A 20,247-nucleotide genomic window follows, 5' to 3' on the forward strand; every position below is an offset into this window, starting at 1 on the left:
TTCATCTAAAGAATCACTGCGGTTACAAATAATCAGAGAGGGAAGATGAAGTTTGCTTTTCAAGATTACAAGGGCCTTAAGCATACTGCGATAGATAGATAGATAGATAGACAGACAGACAGACAGACAGACAGACAGACAGACAGACAGACAGACAGACAGACAGACAGATAGATAGATAGATAGATAGATAGATAGATAGATAGATAGATAGATAGATAGATAGATAGATAGATAGATAGATAGAATTGTACTTGTTGCTTTAATTTATTTGTTCCCTACTTTCTGTAATAAGTTTAGTCTGAGTGCTTTTAATGCGGACATTTAAGAAATCCACATCTGTCAGCAAACGCAAATCGCCTCACAAACAGAAGACTGATCGTTGTTATTATCATTACCTCGACTTTCTCTAAAAATAAATGTGGCCACGACGACGAAGTTCATCTCGTCTGACTGACATTCGCTTTTTAACACGGCGGGGGTGTTTCAGCACCTTGAACAGCGCCAATTTTGCCTTGTAAGCGGGGCAGCAAAGTATAAAGAGGGTCGGCCCAAACACTACTTCGGTAATCTGACGATAGACCGTTCTTTACACGGGAAAGGGCAAAGCCATTTCCCTCGACTTCACTCCAAAAGTCTTGATGGTAAAACAATGCAGTCCTCTGTCAGGGAGGACCCCCTTTCTAAAAGCCGCGTGCTCCCGGGACAGCAGAATCGATCCGAATACACGGACTTCGCCACCCAGTGGCCGAAGACAGAGGAAAGGGAGGCCCTAAGTGGACTAAACGAGCGCTTTGCTGGTTTCATCGAAAAGGTTCGCCAGCTGGAAAGTGAGAATAAAGTACTGGAAAACGAAATAGAGCAACTCCGAGAAAAACAGGCCACTTCGTCTACACTTTACGAAGGGATGTGTGAAGCCGAAATAAAAGAGCTCCGAGAAATCGTTTGTGAAATCAGCTCGCAAAAAACTAAGATCGAGATCGGAAAACAGAACCTGGAAGAAGACTTCAGTCTCCTGAGTGGAAGATATGAAAATGAAGCTCAAAAACGAGCAAATACCGAAGCAAAGATCGCCGTTGTGAAAAAGGATCTCAGTGGCACCCGACTTTCCAAAATCGACCTGGAAACGAAGTTGCAAGCGCTTGTGGAGGAAATCATTTTGCTGAAAGAAAACCACAACCAGGAGGTGTCAGAACTGCGGGTCCATATCCAAGATGCTCAGCTTACGGTAGAGGAGAATTTTGCAAAGCCGGATATAACAGCAACTTTAAAGGACATCAGAGAACAGCTAGCGGGCCAAAGCAACGCCACGACGCAGCAGACTGAGCAGTGGTTCAAGACGAGGATGGCGAGTATGGCCCAGACAGCAGACGTGAATAGCCAAGCACTTCAGGCTAGCAAAGATCACATCCAGGAACTAAAACGTCAGTGGCGAACAAAAAGTGGAGAGCTGGAAAGAGCAAGAAAGATCAAGGACAAGTTAGAGAAGCAAATCCAGGATCTGGAAGGGAGACATGAGGTGGACATCGCTCAGTACCGGGTAAGAAAAACAGACTCGGCTGAATGATCCTGAAGTTAATTCGGTTATTCTTAGAGAGGGGGTCCGCCTTTTGAGTTTGGGGATGAATATCTTTTCAAACACCAAGTTCTATATAATAATCGGCGGTTTAAATCTAAGTAAACATCCTAGTCAGGTGTAACATTTGTAGCGTATCCTGTCTCTGTTATATACCATTTGGTATGGGATTAGTAAAAGCAGTGTTAATGTCAGTGATGTGGCATCTATTGAGACGACGAATTCATTACATTTTATTATGAAATGTTTGTGATGCGCCATTGGACGGAGTCATAGGAAGAGGACGGACACTGACTGACACGCAGACAGACAGGCACTTATGCGTTTGTTTTGTGTAATTGTCTGCATTGCAGGGCATCGTCTTCAGATCGGATTAGAGGGTTATCCGCAGCTAAGTTAGCTCTGAATACGGGCTAGTTATCCAGTTTGCTTTAAAGAGGACCCAACAGAAACAAGAAATTTAAATTCACATTTAAAAACGGGCCGTCTCAGCAAAGGGAAAATGGCTTAAAAAGAGGAATTTGCAAGTAATTTAGATGGAAGTTTAAGCTTGGGAATATAAGTATATAGTTCACCCACACGAAATGCCATTCCTAAAAAAAGTATTTTACCCCTGGAAATTTTTACATTTTATTGTTATGCAACATTACATTGTAGAGGATTTAATTTGGCTTTTCTAACATTGATCAACTGAAAAGACTATTTAGTGTCAAAATGAAAAAAAAAAGATCTTTGTAAAGTAATCCATCCATCCATCCATTTTCCAACCCGCTGAATCCGAACACAGGGTCACGGGGGTCTGCTGGAGCCAATCCCAGCCAACACAGGGCACAAGGCAGGAAACAATCCTGGGCAGGGTGCCAACCCACCGCAGGACACACACAAACACACCCACACACCAAGCACACACTAGGGCCAATTTAGAATCGCCAGTCCGCCTAACCTGCATGTCTTTGGACTGTGGGAGGAAACCGGAGTGCCCGGAGGAAACCCACGCAGACACGAGGAGAACATGCAAACTCCACGCAGGGAGGACCCGGGAAGCGAACCCAGGTCCCCAGGTCTCCCAACTGCGAGGCAGCAGCGCTACCCACTGCGCCACCGTGCCGCCCGTCAGTGTTTAGCAGATGCACCTTTTGTAGCTGTGAATGTACGTGTGTGAGGATGTAAATGTATGAATAAATCTTTGGGTGTAGACTTTAGGGGGCGCTTGTAAGTCAATCTCGAGTCCAAATAAAAGCCCAAGTTACTGGAAGCTAAACAAATAATAAAAACATCAGAGAACAGAATACAGAACACAATAAAGTGCACACAACAAAACCAAAGTCTTCAGGGCCCTACTAAAAATAATAACAGACCCTCCCTAAGAATACAAACAAATCTGCTGCCCCCTTTAACAACCTCTCTCTCTGGCCTTCCTTACAAACACCATTTGAACCCTTGTCATCAACTAACTTCCACTGTCAAGTTCCATGGTGTACGGAATGAGAGAGTCTTTAAAGCCCTGGCCCATTACTGCTTCTAGGTACATCCTGATTATTACTTCTAGGGTCCCTGGCAGTAGAAGAAATCCCTGAAGCCTTCCATAAGGAGCGCCCCCCAGCCCCCAACAGCCTCAGGTCTTCCTGCACTTTGACTACCATAGACAATATATGGCGAGCCCCGAACAGGCTGTCCTCATATAGTCCAGCCATATTGTGGTGTGGCTCCACACTGCCATCTAGTAACTTGAGGGACTCTTAGTACTTTACTGGGAGCTCCCCAGTGTCCTGGACCATTTCATCTGGGGCTTTGTAAAGCCACATGTTCAGCCCCTGTTGGGTTCACATGGGCTCACTTCTTGTCCCGATGTATACTGTATGTGTAAAGGTGGAGGTGCATACCGTATGTACTGAACAAAAAGTCAAAATCTGCTGAGGCAGCTCAGGCTAGCATTAAGGAGTCGTCTCAAATCTAAATCAGTCTCCTGCGGCCTGAGAGTTTTAAAATCAAATTATTTATCTGGATTTAGATTAGATAAACTTTATTAATTCCATGGAGAAACATAAAAAAAAAACAATGATACAGACTCCCATTACAGATAATACGACCAATCAACTAATAAGTAAATCTCTCTGTTATAAAAAAAAAATCTTGGAAGGAGACGTGACGTGATTTTCCCGGAGAGACACTTATACATCCCGTGAGACAAGTCCACGCCCGGGAACAGAAATAAAGGACAAAGAGTCTTGTAAAACATCTAATTTGTGTTGCCAGCGACAATTAAAAGATTCCAAAAATGTTGGCACGGTATGGAGTCCCGTGAGACAGAAACTTTTAATATGAGGTTCTTTCAAGTCACGCCCTACTTACAGCTATTTTCAAACAAGAACACGGACATCTAACCTCGGAATGCTTTTGGCAGACACACTTCCTGCGCTCTCAGTCCTTATAAATTTTATCAGGACAATAATTTTATACGTTCTAGATCAGAGGTCCCCAACCTTTTTGACAGCAAGGACCACTTTATTAGATGCAAATTTTTCCACGGACCGGTTTGGGGGGCAGTTTTATACACAATTTACATAACATTTCTATTATTATTAAAGTTATTAAGCAGTTCGCATACGTTTGCAATCTGAGATTTTTCTTCTTTTTTTGCATATAACAAAGACAGATGCTTTACATTTGCCATTCCAACAGATTGCACATCACAAACATTAACACTGCAATCTTTTTTTCGTGTCTGCCGTTTCTATAGGAGGGTGACAATGAGTTAAATTCCAATGGATGTTTTTCAAATGTTGACAAACAATAAGCAAAAAGTATCACTGAAAACCACAGACAACAAAAACAGCAAAAATAAATAAATAAAAAATAAAAACAGTACGAGAAAAGTTCGAAGAAAGAGATTTTTTTGCAATGTTTCTGTTTGGGGATCGTTGTGCAAATGTGCACAACTGAGCTGCGACCACAAAAGCATCTGTTGAATGTACTTCGTAGTAACGCGATTTCTATAGACTCATGTCATATGGTGAAACTGTCGGGACCGTAACAATACTTTGTTGTAATACTCTCTCACCTCGGTCTCTCTCCTCTCTCTGCACCGCTGCAAAGCCCCGCCAGCCAAGCGTTCTGAAAAGTCTGAGTGAGTCACCGTTGCCGGTCACCGGCAGTTCTCTCGTGGCCCGGCTGTCAGACGGCTGCGGACCGGGGGTTGGGGACCCCTGTTCTAGATGACACGTCAATGGCTAAGCGAAGAAGAAAGAGAATGGACAAACATTCGAGAAAGTTGTTTTATTTATTAGAGAGAAAGAAATGATATTCACTCACAGGCATTGCGTTGTCATGATGTAAGTCCAAACACGGAATCAAAATTCAATGCGATCTTGAAGAAAAGTTAATTCTAAATATTGTTTTTACTAAAGTTTTAAAGTAAAAGTGAAAATAATACATATGTAACTATTCCCATGAAAATAACAATCTCTTAAAATTGTATATGCGGTTAACCAAACCCGGGGGTTGGCGAGTGAAGCTCCGCCCCCGACTAAATAAATAAAAATAAACTTAATGAGTATATCGGGTGGAAGCATCGAGTCGCCTGTTACCAGTGGGTAGAACAGACCCACAGAGACGCTTCTTAGCCCACCGTGGTGGAATGAGCCTGTGGCTAAAAGTGCTCAAAGAGAGCGCCTCCTGGAGGGGATGATTGAATTTTTCATGACGGCATCCAATTTTGCTGCCAACCTCTTTTCCACCACAGCGTCCAGTGAGTCCAGGAGGCTTCACGCGGTGATGGAACTGCGATTTCCTGATACGTTAGTTCAGGCGTTGTGCTTTTAGCTCAAGTTGCTTCCCCAGAAGACTGCGGTGTAGAACACCACACTGGCTAATACGGACCGCACTATTTATGCAATGAATGAAAGACAAAGGCTGCAAATATTACAAGTTAGGGTGAATTTAAGATTACAATTAGATGTTCATTAATACATAAGTTACCACCTGGCCACGGCTTTGTAAGATGTCACTTTCATTTGATCTAAATTGAAACATAGAGGATAAAGGTTGACATGACCGTATGGAATGGTTTTTTTTCTTCAAATAATAGGAATAAGATTAAATAAAAATAAAAAAAAAACATGTCCTAATACTGGATTTACATTAAATTTTTTTTTTAATTTCCAGGAAACAGTGCAGCTGTTAGAGAATGAACTTCAGGTCACCAAGGCTGTAATTTATGGCCATCTGAAGGAACACCAAGAATTGCTAAATATTAAAATGGCCTTAGATGTGGAAATCACCTCCTACAGGTACGGTACGAAATGAAATTTCAGAAAGGGGTTTTGTGTTTGGGTCATATTCTTTAGGCCTGGTAGAGTGTGCTGCACTTTCATTCACTCACAAGTCCATGTTAAACTCCTTTACAGCTCGTTGGTTTGAGTTTCTCTTCATCAAAGCCATTCAGGAGTCTGTAGATGTGCTGTAAGTTACTACAATAACACCTTCATTCCATCAATCCATCCTCTTCCGCTTATCCAAGGTCGGGTCGCGGGGGCAGCAGCTTGAGCAGAGATGCCCAGACTTCCCTCTCCCCGGCCACTACTTCTAGCTCTTCCGGGGGAATCCCAAGGCGTTCCCAGGCCAGCTGAGAGACATAGTCCCTCCAGCGTGTCCTGGGTCTTCCCCGAGGCCTCCTCCCAGTTGGACGTGCCCAGAACACCTCACCAAGGAGGCGTCCAGGAGGCATCCTGATCAGATGCCCGAGCCACCTCATCTGACTCCTCTCGATGCGGAGGAGCAGCGGCTCTACTCTGAGCCCCTCCCGGATGACTGAGCTTCTCACCCTATCTTTAAGGGAGAGCCCAGACACCCTGCGGAGGAAACTCATTTCAGCCGCTAGTATTCGCGATCTCGTTCTTCCGGTCACTACCCATAGCTCATGACCATAGGTGAGGGTAGGAACATAGATCTACTGGTAAATTGAGAGCTTCGCCTTTCGGCTCAGCTCCTTTTTCCCCACGACAGACCGATGCAGAGCCTGCATTACTGCGGATGCCTCCCCGATCCGCCTATCGATCTCACACTCCATTCTTCCCTCACTCGTGAACAAGACCCCGAGATACTTGAACTCCTCCACTTGGGGCAGGATCTGGCTACCAACCCTGAGAGGGCACTCCACCCTTTTCCGGCAGAGGACCATGGTCTCGGTTTTTTGGAGGTGTTGATTCCCATCCCAGCCGCTTCACACTTGGGTGTGAACCGATCCAGAGAGAGCTGAAGATCAAGGCCTGATGAAGCAAACAGGACAACATCATCTGCAAAAAGCAGTGACCCAATCCTGAGTCCACCAAACTGGACCCCCTCAATGCACTGGCTGTGCCTAGAAATTCTGTCCACAAAAGTTATGAACAGAATCGGTGACAAAGGGCAGCCCTGGCGGAGTCCAACTCTCACTGGAAACGGGTTCGACTTACTGCCGGCAATGCGGACCAAGCTCTTGCACAGATCGTACAGGGACCAAACAGCCCTTATCAAGGAGGCCGGTACCCCATACTCTCAGAGTACCCCCCACAGGATTCCCCGAGGGACACGGTCGAATGCCTTTTCCAAGTCCACAAAACACATGTAGACTGGTTGGGCAAACTCCCATGTACCCTCCAGGACTCTGCTAAGGGTGTAGAGCTGGTCCACTGTTCCGCGTCCAGGACGAAAACCACACTGTTCCTCCTGAATCCGAGGCTCGACTATCCGATGGACCCTCCTCTCCAGGACCCCCGAATAGACTTTTCCTGGGAGGCTGAGGAGTGTGATCCCTCTGTAGTTGGAACACACCCTCCAGTCCCCCTTTCTTAAAAAGGGGGACCACCACCCCCGGTCTGCCAATCCAGAGGCACTGTCCCTGATGTCCATGCGATGTTGCAGAGGCGTGTCAACCAAGACAGTCCTACAACATCCAGAGCCTTGAGGAACTCCGGGCGTATCTCATCCACCCCCGGGGACCTACCACCAAGGAGTTTTTTGACCACCTCTGTGACCTCAGTCCCAGAGATGGGGGAGCCCACCTCTGAGTTCCCAGGCTCTGCTTCTTCATTGGAAGGCATGTTAGTGGGGTTGAGGAGGTCTTCGAAGTACTCCCCCGACCGACCCACAACGTCCTGAGTTGAGGTCAGCAGCGCACCATCCCCACCATATACAGTGTTGACACTGCACTGCTTCCCCTTCCTGAGACGCCGGATGGTGGACCAGAATCTCCTCGAAGCCATCCGAAAGTCGTTCTCCATGGCCTCCCCAAACTCATCCCACGCCCAAGTTTTTGCCTCAGCAACCACTAAAGCCACATTCCGCTTGGCCTGCCGGTACCTATCGGCTATCTCCAGAGTCCCACAGGACAAAAGGGTCCTGTAGGACTCCTTCTTCAACTTGACGGCATCCCTCAACGCCGGTGTCCACCAACAAGTTCGGGGATTGCCGCCACGACAGGCACGACAACCTTACGGCCACAGTTCCGGTCAGCTGCCTCAACAATAGAGACACGGAACATGGCCCATTCGGACTCAATGTCTCACACCTCCCTCGGGATGTGGTCGAAGTTCTGCTGGAGGTGGCAGTTGAAGCTACTTCTGACAGGGGGCTCTGCCAGACGTTCCCAGCAGACCCTCACAACACGTTTGGGCCTACCAGGCCTGACCGGCATCCTCCCCCACCATCAAAGCCAACTCACCACCAGGTGGTGATCAGTTGATAGCTCCGCCCCTCTCTTCACCCGAGTGTCCAAGACATGTGGTCGCAAGTCCGACGACACGACCACAAAGTCGATCATTGAACTGAGGCCTAGGGTGTCCTGGTGCCAAGTGCACATATGAACACCCCTATGCTTGAACATGGTGTTTATTATGGACAATCCATGACGAGCACAGAAGTCCAATAACAAAACACCACTCGGGTTCAGATCAGGGGGGGGGGGCATTCCTCCCAATCACGCCCTTCCAGGTCTCACTGTCATTGCCCACGTGAGCATTGAAGTCTCCCAGCAGAACGAGGGAGTCTCCAGAAGGTATGCCCTCTAGCACCCCCGCCAGGGACTCCAAAAAGGGTGGTACTCCGAACTGCTGTTCGGCGCATAACGCGCAAACAACAGTTAGGACCCGTCCCCCCACCCGAAGGCGGAGGGAGGCTACCCTCTCGTCCACCGGGGTAAACCCCAATGAACAGGCTCCAAGTCGGGGGGCAATAAGTATACCCACACCTGCTTGGCACCTCTCACCGGGGGCAACTCCAGAGTGGTAGAGAGTCCAGCCCCTCTCAAGGAGATTGGTTCCAGAGTCCAAGCTGTGCGTTGAGGTGAGTCCGACTATATCTAGCCGAAACCTCTCGACCTCGCGCACTAGCTCAGGCTCCTTCCCCTTCAGAGAGGTGACATTCCACGTCCCAAGAGCCAGCTTCTGTAGCCGAGGATCGGACCGCCAAGGTCCCCGCCTTCGGCCACAACCCAACTCACACTGCACCCAACCTCCTTGGCCCCTCCCATAGGTGGTGAGCCCATGGGAAGGTGGACCCACGTTGCCTCTTCGGGCTGTGCCCGGCCGAGCCCCATGGGTGCAGGCCCGGCCACCAGGCACTCGCCATCGAGCCCCACCTCCAGGCTTGGCTCCAGAGGGGGGCCCCGGTGACCCTCGTCCGGGCGAGGGAAAACGCCGTCCAAAGTTTTCACTCATCATAGAACGTTTGTTTAACCGCTCTTTGTCTTATCCTTCACCTAGGACCAGTTTGCCTTGGGTGGCCCTACCAGGGGCATAAAGCCCCGGACAACAGAGCTCCTAGGATCATTGGGACATGCAAACCCCTCCACCACGATAAGGTGGCAGTTAAAGGAGGGGACACCTTCATTCAACATTAAATATAAATTCACAGTAGAAGGCAGTACACTAAGTCTCATCTAGCCATCTAACCATTAAATCCAGATCATGGTCAGGATAGGCCATTGTGTACAAGATGGGATCAAACTTTGAGGGGGCACCAGACAACAGAAGAGCTCACCAAGCTGATTCGTAGAAAACATTTTCAACTGCAAGCAATCCCTCATCATGTGAAACATTCAACAAAGACCATTAACTGAGCACTCCTTGTGCTGACCAATCAAAGATGTCTGGTCACTGATCTCCATTACTATTCACTGCATCCTTTTTTTACATTTCTGCATTTTCTTCCATTCTCCCTGTGAGTTTAAGACTCTGAAATTGCATTTTCGACTAACACAAAGACGGAGACAGGCTAACACTCGGCCTTCTTCATGGTTTATTGTCACTTCCTTTCTCAAAGAGGTCCAAATTGTGAAAGTTCACAGCTCACATGTGTGGAGCAGCCCACCTTTGTTGATGTCCTGGTGACATCGCCATCTCAATTTGCTTCCACTTACATCAACACACATGGATGACTTGACTGTAGTCAAGGCACTTTCTTTTTTAGCAGCACACATTTCTTTGTGTAAGATAAATGTCACAGGAGTTTAGACAAGAGATTGCAGTACACAGGTCATAACTAAAGTATCTAATATGTAGGAAAAACCCAGAAATGCCTGACACCATTGAAATGCATGGTATTGTCACGTCTTGTATCTCACACCGGAATGACGAACAACGTCACCTACCCCAGTTATGTGTTCATAGTTCAGTACAAGAAAATGTATGATGAAGAAACATTATTTCAGCAACATGCAGTGACTCAGTATGCTATGAAGGAGGAAATCCATGTGGCTGACATTGACATGTGACTTGTACAGTGTTGTGAGACATGCCCGGACACCACCAGACTAAGACCACATTTTTCCAAAATGCACACATTTATTAAGCACCAATAAACACAGTCCCGCACAGCACACTGTGCTCCCAGCACTAATCACCCCTAATCCGGGCCTTTCTCTCTCTGTCCGTGGGCTGCCTTTCCTCTCTCCACGGGAGCCTCATCCTGCTCCTACTCTAGCTTCCCAATTGTAGGGAGGCGGCCCCTTTTATTCTCACCCAGATGTGCTCCAGGTGCCTGATGACATTCTTCCGGCAGCACTTCCTGGTGTGGTGGAAGTGCTGCCCTTGCACCCGGAAGCACTCCAGGCATCCCTGGAAGCGTCCTCATCCATCTTTCCGGGTGTGGCGGAAGTGAATGCCTCCCGGGCTCTCTGAGGCTCGGGGCGCCCCCTGGCGGTGGCCACAGGCCCCAACAGGCTTGAGCTTCCTTGCTCCTCTCCTGTGGTCCTCTCCCGATCCAGGGCGGTTGCCCTCTCGTGGCCCAGAGGACGAATACACCACCTCCGGGTCCTTCCAGGCATCCCGACTGGGTCTGTCCCCCAACCTCCTGTGACAGTGTACACATGGGGATACCTGCCTGGGCACAAACAACATCTTACAGTGGCTAAAGAACTTGAAAGCTGGTTACACTTGTGATATATCAATAATTAGACCCATGGAGGTCCTCTGCAAACTGCCTCTACTAGGAGAAATTAAAAGACAATGCCAGCAAGCACGTCTGAGGGAATCAGAGAAACGAATCTGTGTGGTGTGTCACGAGCAGATGAGGAGGAGGAGGAGGACTGTGTGAAGGAGTAATCTAAATTACATACATTTCAATGGCATGTAAGAACTTCTTATGCCTATTCTTTGACTGAAAAATTAATTTTGAGCAGCATTTTATAAAGTACCCAAAAACCATTCTTGAAAAAAGCAGACATACCTGTCTGAGAAGGTAAAATCTGTACATGAGCAAACTACTCAAGTAGACGTTTTTAAGTAATGCATATCAATTGTACTTAAGTATATATGGAAAAAGATGATCCGCTGTGGTGACCCCTATGGAATCAGCCAAAAGAAGAAGAAGATCAATTGTACTTAAGTATGAGGAAATATGGGATCTCTTCCTGTTGTAAATACAGACCAAAAAGTTGTTACAAACTTAAAAAAAAATGCAGACTATTTCTTGCATGTGAGTCACATTATAATCCCTAAAACATAACCCAAGTTACTGCAGTTTGAAGCAGTGCCATGCAGCGTGAGCAGACATCTTAAAGACTGTATGTTAATACACGGAGAATGGCATACAGGCTCCCCCACACTAAGAAGAAGCTCATCCGTTCTGCAAACCCCTTCGTAGAGGGAATATTTGTAAACTAATAACATTTTAAGCATTCCCTAGCCTAAAAGTTGACCCCCATTTTTTGTTCACATAACACCAATCTATGTGGAAATTGACAAAACTGATTCAGTAATAATATTAGTCGTTAAAAATAAACCCAAATAAGACATCACCATCTCAGCTTTTCGGTCTTCTACAGCCTGGCCACACTCCCCACAGAGCGTTTTGCAGCTTCGCTTCTCCCTCTTGCTCAGATTCTTGCCTTTTTGTGCTGCACTCCTGACCTTCAGTGCCTTACAAGCCTAGAGTTTTATTTTCTAAGCAGTAATTTGAAACAGTTTAATAATGCTGTTTAACTTACACTTTGGCCTTGCAGTTTCACTTCTTCTTTAGGCCTTTCCAGCTATTTGTGGAGCTATGTTGTCCCGGATAATGTAAGTAATCGACAGTACGTGAACGCACAAGTCAGGGTCTTGTGCTGTTCAGTAGGCTGCCGTTATGGAAAATAAAACGTCATACATTAGCACAAGTAGATGTAAACTTAATATGAACTTTTACGAGAATTAAACTTAGCACGAACTTTACACGAAGCAGGTATGCTAAGCAATTAAGGCCTATGCCATATATCTTTTTTAATGAGATCAGAGAGGAGCTACCAATATCTCATTGCCCAAAGAATGGAGAATGGAGAGAAAGATGAATGGGGTCAGCCCGAGGTCAGAAAAGGGGGAACACATAACAGTTGGGAGCCGGCCAGGAAATAAGGGTGGCAAGGAGTGACACTGAATGACATGATATGAGAAATATTGGTGGCTACAAGGTCGGCCTGAAAGAGGCCAGCTAGAATAGGGAGTCAAGGTAAGCAATGAATGAGCTAGTGCTAGCGAGGTCAGGGTCATAAGAAATGGTTATATGTGATGTAACTTGGCTTGATTGGGGCTCAGCTCCATCTTATTGTTTATTGCAATAAAACTAATTACTTTGTTTGCCTATCCTTCAACTCCTAGAGCCTTCTTTCAAGGTGAGAATCTCCGGTGCATTTTATGCTCCAATACGGTGTGCACAGCCTCTGAATGTAACTGTATTAACTCCCTTGGTGTTTATTCATGATTCGGTCTGGGAATTCTATGCACGTACGGTTAAACCAGAGTCAGGCTTGGGGTGACATGTAGTGATGTGCTTTATTGTATTAAGCCTGAATAACTCTCAGGACAGTATTGTGCTGCCATCTTGTAGATGAAATAGCATCATGCTGCAAAAAACAAAAACAAACTGCCACCTTATGGGGACTCTATGGTAACTCGTCAATATTTATGAGTAGGGCGGAGCCTACAACAGAAAAAAAAACACAATGGTAAACAAAATGTTTTAGAGGCAGGTTAGAAACAGAACTATTGCTCGATGGTGGTGTGAATTGGTCATCAGACGTTGACACTGAAAGTGAAATCAATGCATGACATGGCCCTGTGCAGCTGAACCTCCATGATATGCCTGGTGAATCGGTCGCATGCCTCTTCACCCTGGTGTGACAGTAGCTGCGTGACAAAAAGGCAAAATAATTGTGATCAAGTGCAAGAATAAGTCAGATGTTAGCCCCCTAAGCTCTGTTTATAATGCAGCAGCTGTCAATGTTTGTGTCAGGGGAACTGTGAACGTCACTAAGCCTTGTGTTGTGGTAGCCTGCAGTAACACAAGGGTCAAGATGACCATACAGGTCAGGCACTGACAGTCTACCCTCTCGTGTACAAGCAACATAAAAAATATAAAAAATGTGTGCAAAGAAATCCACTTCTAGTGTCCCGATTGCAACATCAGGCTGTGCATTGGTGACTGTTTCAAAACATGTCAAATGAAGGACGTGGACTAAATCTGCATCAGTACAGCAGTGGACACCAGACATACCTTTTTTATTGCATTATGTTGACATTTTGGTATTTACATGTCTCTGTTTGTGGCCATAGCAAGGTGTTCTCAAAAGGACTGCTTAGTAGATCAGCTGTTAGCACAAGTGCTGTGCATTTGAAAATCATCCAAGATTCTTCATATACGTGAATTTTGGTAAAATGGTGGAAACTCATATTTCAGATAAACTAACCGAGTAAAACATTGTATGTATTTGGGTAGCTCTTTTCTTTCCTGGTTTAATACTGCAGTACCAAATGTATCTGGCAAAATATTTCAGAGTCAAAGTTGCCATTTGCGTTTGAAAATTTAGTGACATTAAAGTAGAAAGTAGAATTTTAAGTAACGTAGCAATATTCTCAAGCTTACAACTGAATACTCCTAGCAGGATGCTGCTTGTAAAGGAAGAACACCAGGAACCCGGCCGACCGCCAGCCTCATCCTGGTTCCCAGTCGTTCTCAGGTTTAATGCAAATGCGGCATTTGTTACCAGACCGTAATTTAAACACACTCGCTCATCTGACGTCATGCATGTTGTTACAAAGCAGCTCTCCATTGTGTTTGTTATGCAACTTCTAGTTGTGAGGTATGTTAGACTTGCTAATCACAGTTGCTCATCTCAGTGCCAGACCATGTTGGTTTAAACAACTAAAAATTATTTGGCATGTCACATTTACCGACTGAGTGCTAGCCTTGCAACACAGTCTTGCTTGCCCCCCTTTTGTGACAACCAATATCTGACAGAGCCGAAGCTATATGAAGGGTTAACAGGTACAGTGAGCTCTACCACAATGTTTGTCCTTGTTTTTTTTTTTTTTCCTTTTTTCATTCTGTTTATGGTATGTAAAACATGCAACATCAGATGGGTGAGCTTCCCTTGTTTGTGAAGTCCAAAACACCAGAGTTTCTTTCTCATAATTGCTGCGTTTATTGAACATTTATAGGTTGTCAGTTCTCATACACAGAGCCCACCATTACGACTGCAGACTGTCACACACGTGCGCATAGAGCACAGCTGAAGGGCTCTGGCGGTCTCACTCTCCTTCTGCAGACTGGATGATTGACAGCTGCAACATCTCTGATGTCACTTCCGGTGTTGGTCCACCAGGACCCGCCTCTTCCTGCTGGAAGGACTTTTTGAGATCAGTTCACTGTGGAAATCCGGACTGAAAAGACATTCTTTGCAATTATTGCTTGTTTTTCTGCTTTTCAATTATACGGGGTCACCAGGTGGTGCCCCAGCTCTTTATCGTAGTCTGTCTAATCTCTTACAAGACAAAATCAGCCCTGTTTGAGTCGTGGACTACTTGGACTGAGTTACTGGGCATGTCACATCATGCAAACTGGCCTAATGGGAACGCTTTGCCGACTGCCTCCAACTCGCTAAAATTATGTAAATGAAGGCTACAACTAAAAATCGCTGGAAATGTCATCTAATGTGACATAGACTTAATGAAGAAAGCTTCCATCAAGAAAGCTTGTGTTTACTTAGCATTAATTGTTTTTGGAATCTTCTCAAGAGGACTGCAAATATACAAGCTGCCAGTATTGGCTGCTTTCCTGTGACCAAGAAATTCATACACGAGTAGAGAATTATCACTTACAGTAATCCCTCCTCGATCGCGGGGGTTGCGTTCCAGAACCCCCCGCGAAAGGTGAAAATCCGCAAGTAGAAACCATATGTTTATATGGCTATTTTTATATTGTCATGCTTGGGTCACAGATTTGCGCAGAAACACAGGAAGTTGTAGAGAGACAGGAACTTTATTCAAACACTGCAAACAAACATTTGTCTCTTTTTCAAAAGTTTAAACTGTGCTCCATGACAAGACATAGATGACAGTTCCGTCTCACAATTAAAAGAATGCAAACATATCTTCCTCTTCAAAGGAGTGCGCGTCAGAGAGAGAGAGAGAACAAAGCAAACAGTCAAAAATCAATAGGGCTGTTTGGCTTTTAAGTATGCGAAGCACCGCGGCACAAAGCAGTTGAAGGCAGCAGCTCACACCCCCTCCGTCAGGAGCAGAGAAAGAGAGAGAGATAAAAACAAACAATCAAAAATCAATATGTGCCCTTCAAGCTTTTAAGTATGCGAAGCACCGTGCAGCATGTCGCTTCATGAAGCAGCTGTACAGAAGGGAGCAACGTAAAAGCATTTTTAGACGAGTGTCTGTATCGTCTAGGTGTGCGAACAGCCCCCCTGCTCACACCCCCTCAGAGAATGTCAGAGTGAGAAAGCAAACAATCAAAAATCAATACGTGCTGTTTGATCTTTTAAGTATGTGAAGCACAGTGCAGGAAGCATATCGCTTGACAAATCAGCCATATGCAAGCCCAGCAAGAAAGAGAGCAATGTGAAGGTAATCTTTCAGCGTTTATTGAGGAGCGGCCATATCATCTAGGGGTGCGAACAGCCCCTGTGCTTACAATATATTTGAGGAGTTTTATTTAATACGTAATATGCGCTCTGGTTGGGTAGCTTCTCAGCCATCTGCCAATAGCGTCCCTTGTATGAAATCAACTGGGCAAACCAACTGAGGAAGCATGTACCAGAAATCCGCGAACCAGCAAAAAATCCATGATATATATTTAAATATGCTTACATATAAAATCCGCGATAGAGTGAAGCCGCGAAAGGCGAAGAGCGATATAGCGAGGGATTACTGTACTTTTATATAGTACATTTCACAACAAGCATTTTAACATGGTCCTTAATAAAGAAGAAAAAGATCAAGACATATAAAAGTAAGATACAATTAAAGATTACATAGTAATTCAAACAAGAGGCTTAGGTCAGCTAGGGACTATAAAGTGGACTGATGTGGATGAGCGTACAAAGGCCAGTGTCCAATCCAGGGTTAATTCTTGCCCTGAACTTCTGACTCATTGGCCTTGAAATGGATTAAGTGGCTTTCAAAGTGAGCAGATGGATGGACTGCATGTTTAAATAACAACTGTAGGTTTACAGTACATTCTGAGATATGAAAGTATAATTAGCAATAAAGAAAGCTCTGTAGTGTACAAATCATTTCGAGATCAGGTAATTTATACTCATTAAACATTACATTGGAGAGTGACAACGTGTTGCATGTTCATTAGCACATGCAAGTAAGAATTTGTTGTACTCTGTATGTGTGACAGTACAAACCGTACAAATCTTGTGTTTTGGATATAACTTAATTGAACCTTGCTTTTCTTAAAGTCACAGGTATTAGATGGACTGGTGAATTTAAATTGGCCCAACGTGAGTGAATGTGGCTGTACGAGGGTGTCTGCCCAGGGATGGCCTGATGCTTCAGAGAAAGGCTATGTCACCCTATGGGCATAAAATTAGTTTTAAAGATTTTAGGATGGATAGATGTAACTGAACATTATTGATCTTTAAAAACTGACCTCTATCATTTGCTTACCTCTGCTAGGAAACTTTTAGAAGACGAAGAATTCAGATTTTGCACCGGCACTGAAGATCTTCTTGCTCCACGTGCTCTGTGCAGACAGCCTGCCTTGTATTCTGTGCCAAGTCTGAAGAAACAAAAGCCTGTGTCTCCCATTCAAGAGCTGCAGTCCAAGTCAATCGGAGACACCATTACTGAAGCCACCATGGAAGACAACTTGACAGAAATTGAAGATACAGATGCAGAAGATATCGTGAGCGAAGAAGAAAAATTGGAGGAGAAAATTCCAGAAATTGAAGATTTTAGAGATAAAGATGTGGACCTCAATGTTGGTAAAGACAATGAAGATAAAATCAAGTTAATGGATTATGCAGGCAAAGACGATAAGGTAAATGACAAGATGTTTAAGCAAGACAAGCAGACTGAAGACATGGCTGTAGAGCAGAGTGAAGAGAAGGAAGATGAAATGATGACAACAGAGATTGTGACTACCAGCAAGACCAGCAGTTTGAGAGAACAAACAGTACCCGAGAATCTCACCAAAAGTGCAGAAAATGAAACACCTAAAGAAGAAGAAGAGAGTTCAAGGGAAAGTGATGTAACAAACATGGGAGATGAGCAATATGAAGAGCATGTATTACATGTTGAACCTGAGCAGAACAGACAATTACAAGACGCCATGCTTCAAAGTGAATGTCCACCATCTGGAGAGGAAGACATACATGAAGAGCCACACATCGAGGGTGAAATATCAAAAGAGAGTGCAGATTCTGATGTACAGAGTACTGAAAGGCAGATATCCCATGAAGATCTGAAGGAGGAAGAAACAACAACCAATGAGATGATGAGAGAAAGTCACCATAAGGCCATTTCCAAGGTGAATGTTGATGCAGAAACACTGCATGAAGCTTCCAGAGAAGATGAAACAACAAAATCAAGACAGTTGTACCTATTGGAAGATAGCAAAGTTGCAAAGCAAGAAGCATTTAGCATTCTGACAAGGGAAGAACAAGATGAAAATGATGGGCCAGTAGAAGATGTAGAAGAAATTACTTACAGAAGAAAAGAAGTTAGTTCTGAAACATTGAAAACTGAAAATGTGGAGTATGAAGAAATATCCAAAGAGAATTATAGGCAAAAAGAATTAAAGGAAGACAATGAAACAAAAAAAGAACTGGAGCAGGCAACCAAAGAAATAGGGATTCAGAAACCAGAAATGTCCATGTCTCCCGGTAAAGAAGGAGAATATCATGACAAGGGGAAAGCCAATGTAATTTTAGAAGACTTCAAAACTGAGGAAGATGGTTCAACTTGTAGGATAACTGGTGACGATGAAGAGGTCACAGAACCAAAATATGACCAGGATGGGAAGGCTGAAGAAGAAGAAACAAACACCTTGATAAACCAGACACTGTCAGATGGACAATTGACAGGAATGGAGGAACTGGAAGAACTGGAAGTGAGTAGCCAAGTATTCTCAGATGATGGAGAAAACATTGGCCAGGCAGTGAGGGACACCCCATCAGAATATGGACAAGGGACAGCACTGAGTGTACAGGAACAAAGAGAGGTAAGTCCTCTAACCAAAACAGAGGATAGTTCAGATAAGAAAGAGTCCAAAGCAGAAAGTATATGTCACCCAGAAAAAAAGGAACTGAAGCAAGTAAATCAAGAAGAAGAAAAGAAATGCAGTAACATGGTGGAAATTAATGATGAACAGTTGACAGCAAAAGACAAAACTTTAGAATCTGAGAGAAACACAATTGGTGACCAGGTTTCTCCCATACAAATAGATGAAATGGGTCAGACTGAAGAAGAACCAGCAACTAACAGCAAAGATGAACCAAAAGACTTGCAGCAGGAAGGTGCAGTTGTTCACCCTGAACAAGAAATGGCTGATGCAGCAGAGTCTGCACAGTCACCACACACTGACTTCACACCCGGAGACCATAACACCATTGCACAGCAGGAATTTAAAGAAGATACCAGCTGTAAACAAGACATCCACACAGGTTTAGGAACTGAAGAAACTGATGCCATGTTATGTGACCACAGAGAAGAGGTATGCAAGTCATCCACAGGAAAATTGCATCACATGGAAATAGGGAGCAAGGAGGAAATAGATCTTGGAAAGACTACCACTCCAACAACACAGGAGATCTTGGGGCAGAATGAAGGCATGGAACTTCCTAAGGAAAGCCAAGAGGATGAATGTTCAACCACTAAGGACATCCAAGAACAAGAAGAGTCAGCCTCCATCACACAAGGAGCCCCCGAGCAAGAAGGAAGAGGTGAAGATGATGGCCAAGAGTCAGTGCACCCTGCTGACTATTACAAGAAAATGTAGCCTCGTCAGACATTAAACAACTTTCAGAGTAAAGCGTGCATGTGACATCTTGGCATACTTAAGCAAATACTAGAAAAACTCAATCAAAAGGAGCAGGGCACACAATGAGACCACAGACTTTTGATAATCTATGAGACACCTTCACCGTAAAAACTGCATGGTGCCCCTCACTTCAGCTACATGTTCTGTGGTTTGCATATGTTCATTGATTGATTTCCCCAATAAAGCTTTACTGATAACAAAAAAACACAAAAAGAGCAGTTTTGTTGGTTTTTTAGTCCCTTTGACAACTGCACCACAAAGAAGTAGTAAGAGTTGGACAGTGGCTGCATTATCATGGTGGGGGGAGTGAAACTTATCAGATTGGTCTTCTCTCACACCGTATGCTTAACACAGACACAGACACCATCTACTTAAGAGAGAGAATGCACTGATACAGCGTGTTGCTGCACCCACCACATGACAAAACCACCTCAGGATCCCAAATTAGTACCAGAGTGCAGCCGTGCACCGGGTGACACCTCAGCACCACACTAGCTCGAATGGAATGGAACAGAGTGAGGTTTTTTTTTACAGGGGCCGGAGTGCCCTGTAAAGTTGGAGGAGCTGCTTGCAGGGCTAGATGCAGGTTAATGTCATACCCAGGACAGAGCAATTGCAGGTTAAGGGCCTTGCTCAAGGACCCAACAGAGTGGAATCACAATACTGCTAAGATTATTGTGGCTCCACAAAACAGAATAGGGTGAGGCCTTCAAAAAAGAGCCCACAAAATAGGTCTCACCCCAAGGCAAGTCTGGCCCCAGGAAAATGAGAGGCCAAAGGCCTCACAAGACCTCAGAATGGAGGTCAGACTTTTAAATACAAAAGGAATAGCAGAGTTATCAAAAGTATATCGCTTCTCTGGTAGAAAAAAACTCTCCGTAAAA

The 20,247-nt window shown here is 44.8% G+C and overlaps 1 protein-coding gene across 1 annotated transcript; it reads left to right on the top strand.

Annotated features, from left to right (window-relative positions):
- The first annotated feature begins 458 nt into the window (after window positions 1-458).
- On the top strand, window positions 459-19,649 carry LOC114645598 (neurofilament medium polypeptide-like). Its single transcript, XM_051922605.1, has 3 exons — window positions 459-1,540; window positions 5,741-5,865; window positions 16,999-19,649. Exons 1-3 carry the CDS (start codon window positions 653-655, stop codon window positions 19,319-19,321), a joined length of 3,336 nt encoding a protein of 1,111 aa, XP_051778565.1. The 5' UTR covers window positions 459-652; the 3' UTR covers window positions 19,322-19,649.
- Window positions 19,650-20,247: the final 598 nt, after the last annotated feature.

The sequence above is a fragment of the Erpetoichthys calabaricus genome, chromosome 2 (genome assembly GCF_900747795.2).
Source record: "Erpetoichthys calabaricus chromosome 2, fErpCal1.3, whole genome shotgun sequence".
Classification (NCBI taxonomy): Eukaryota; Metazoa; Chordata; class Cladistia; order Polypteriformes; family Polypteridae; genus Erpetoichthys; species Erpetoichthys calabaricus.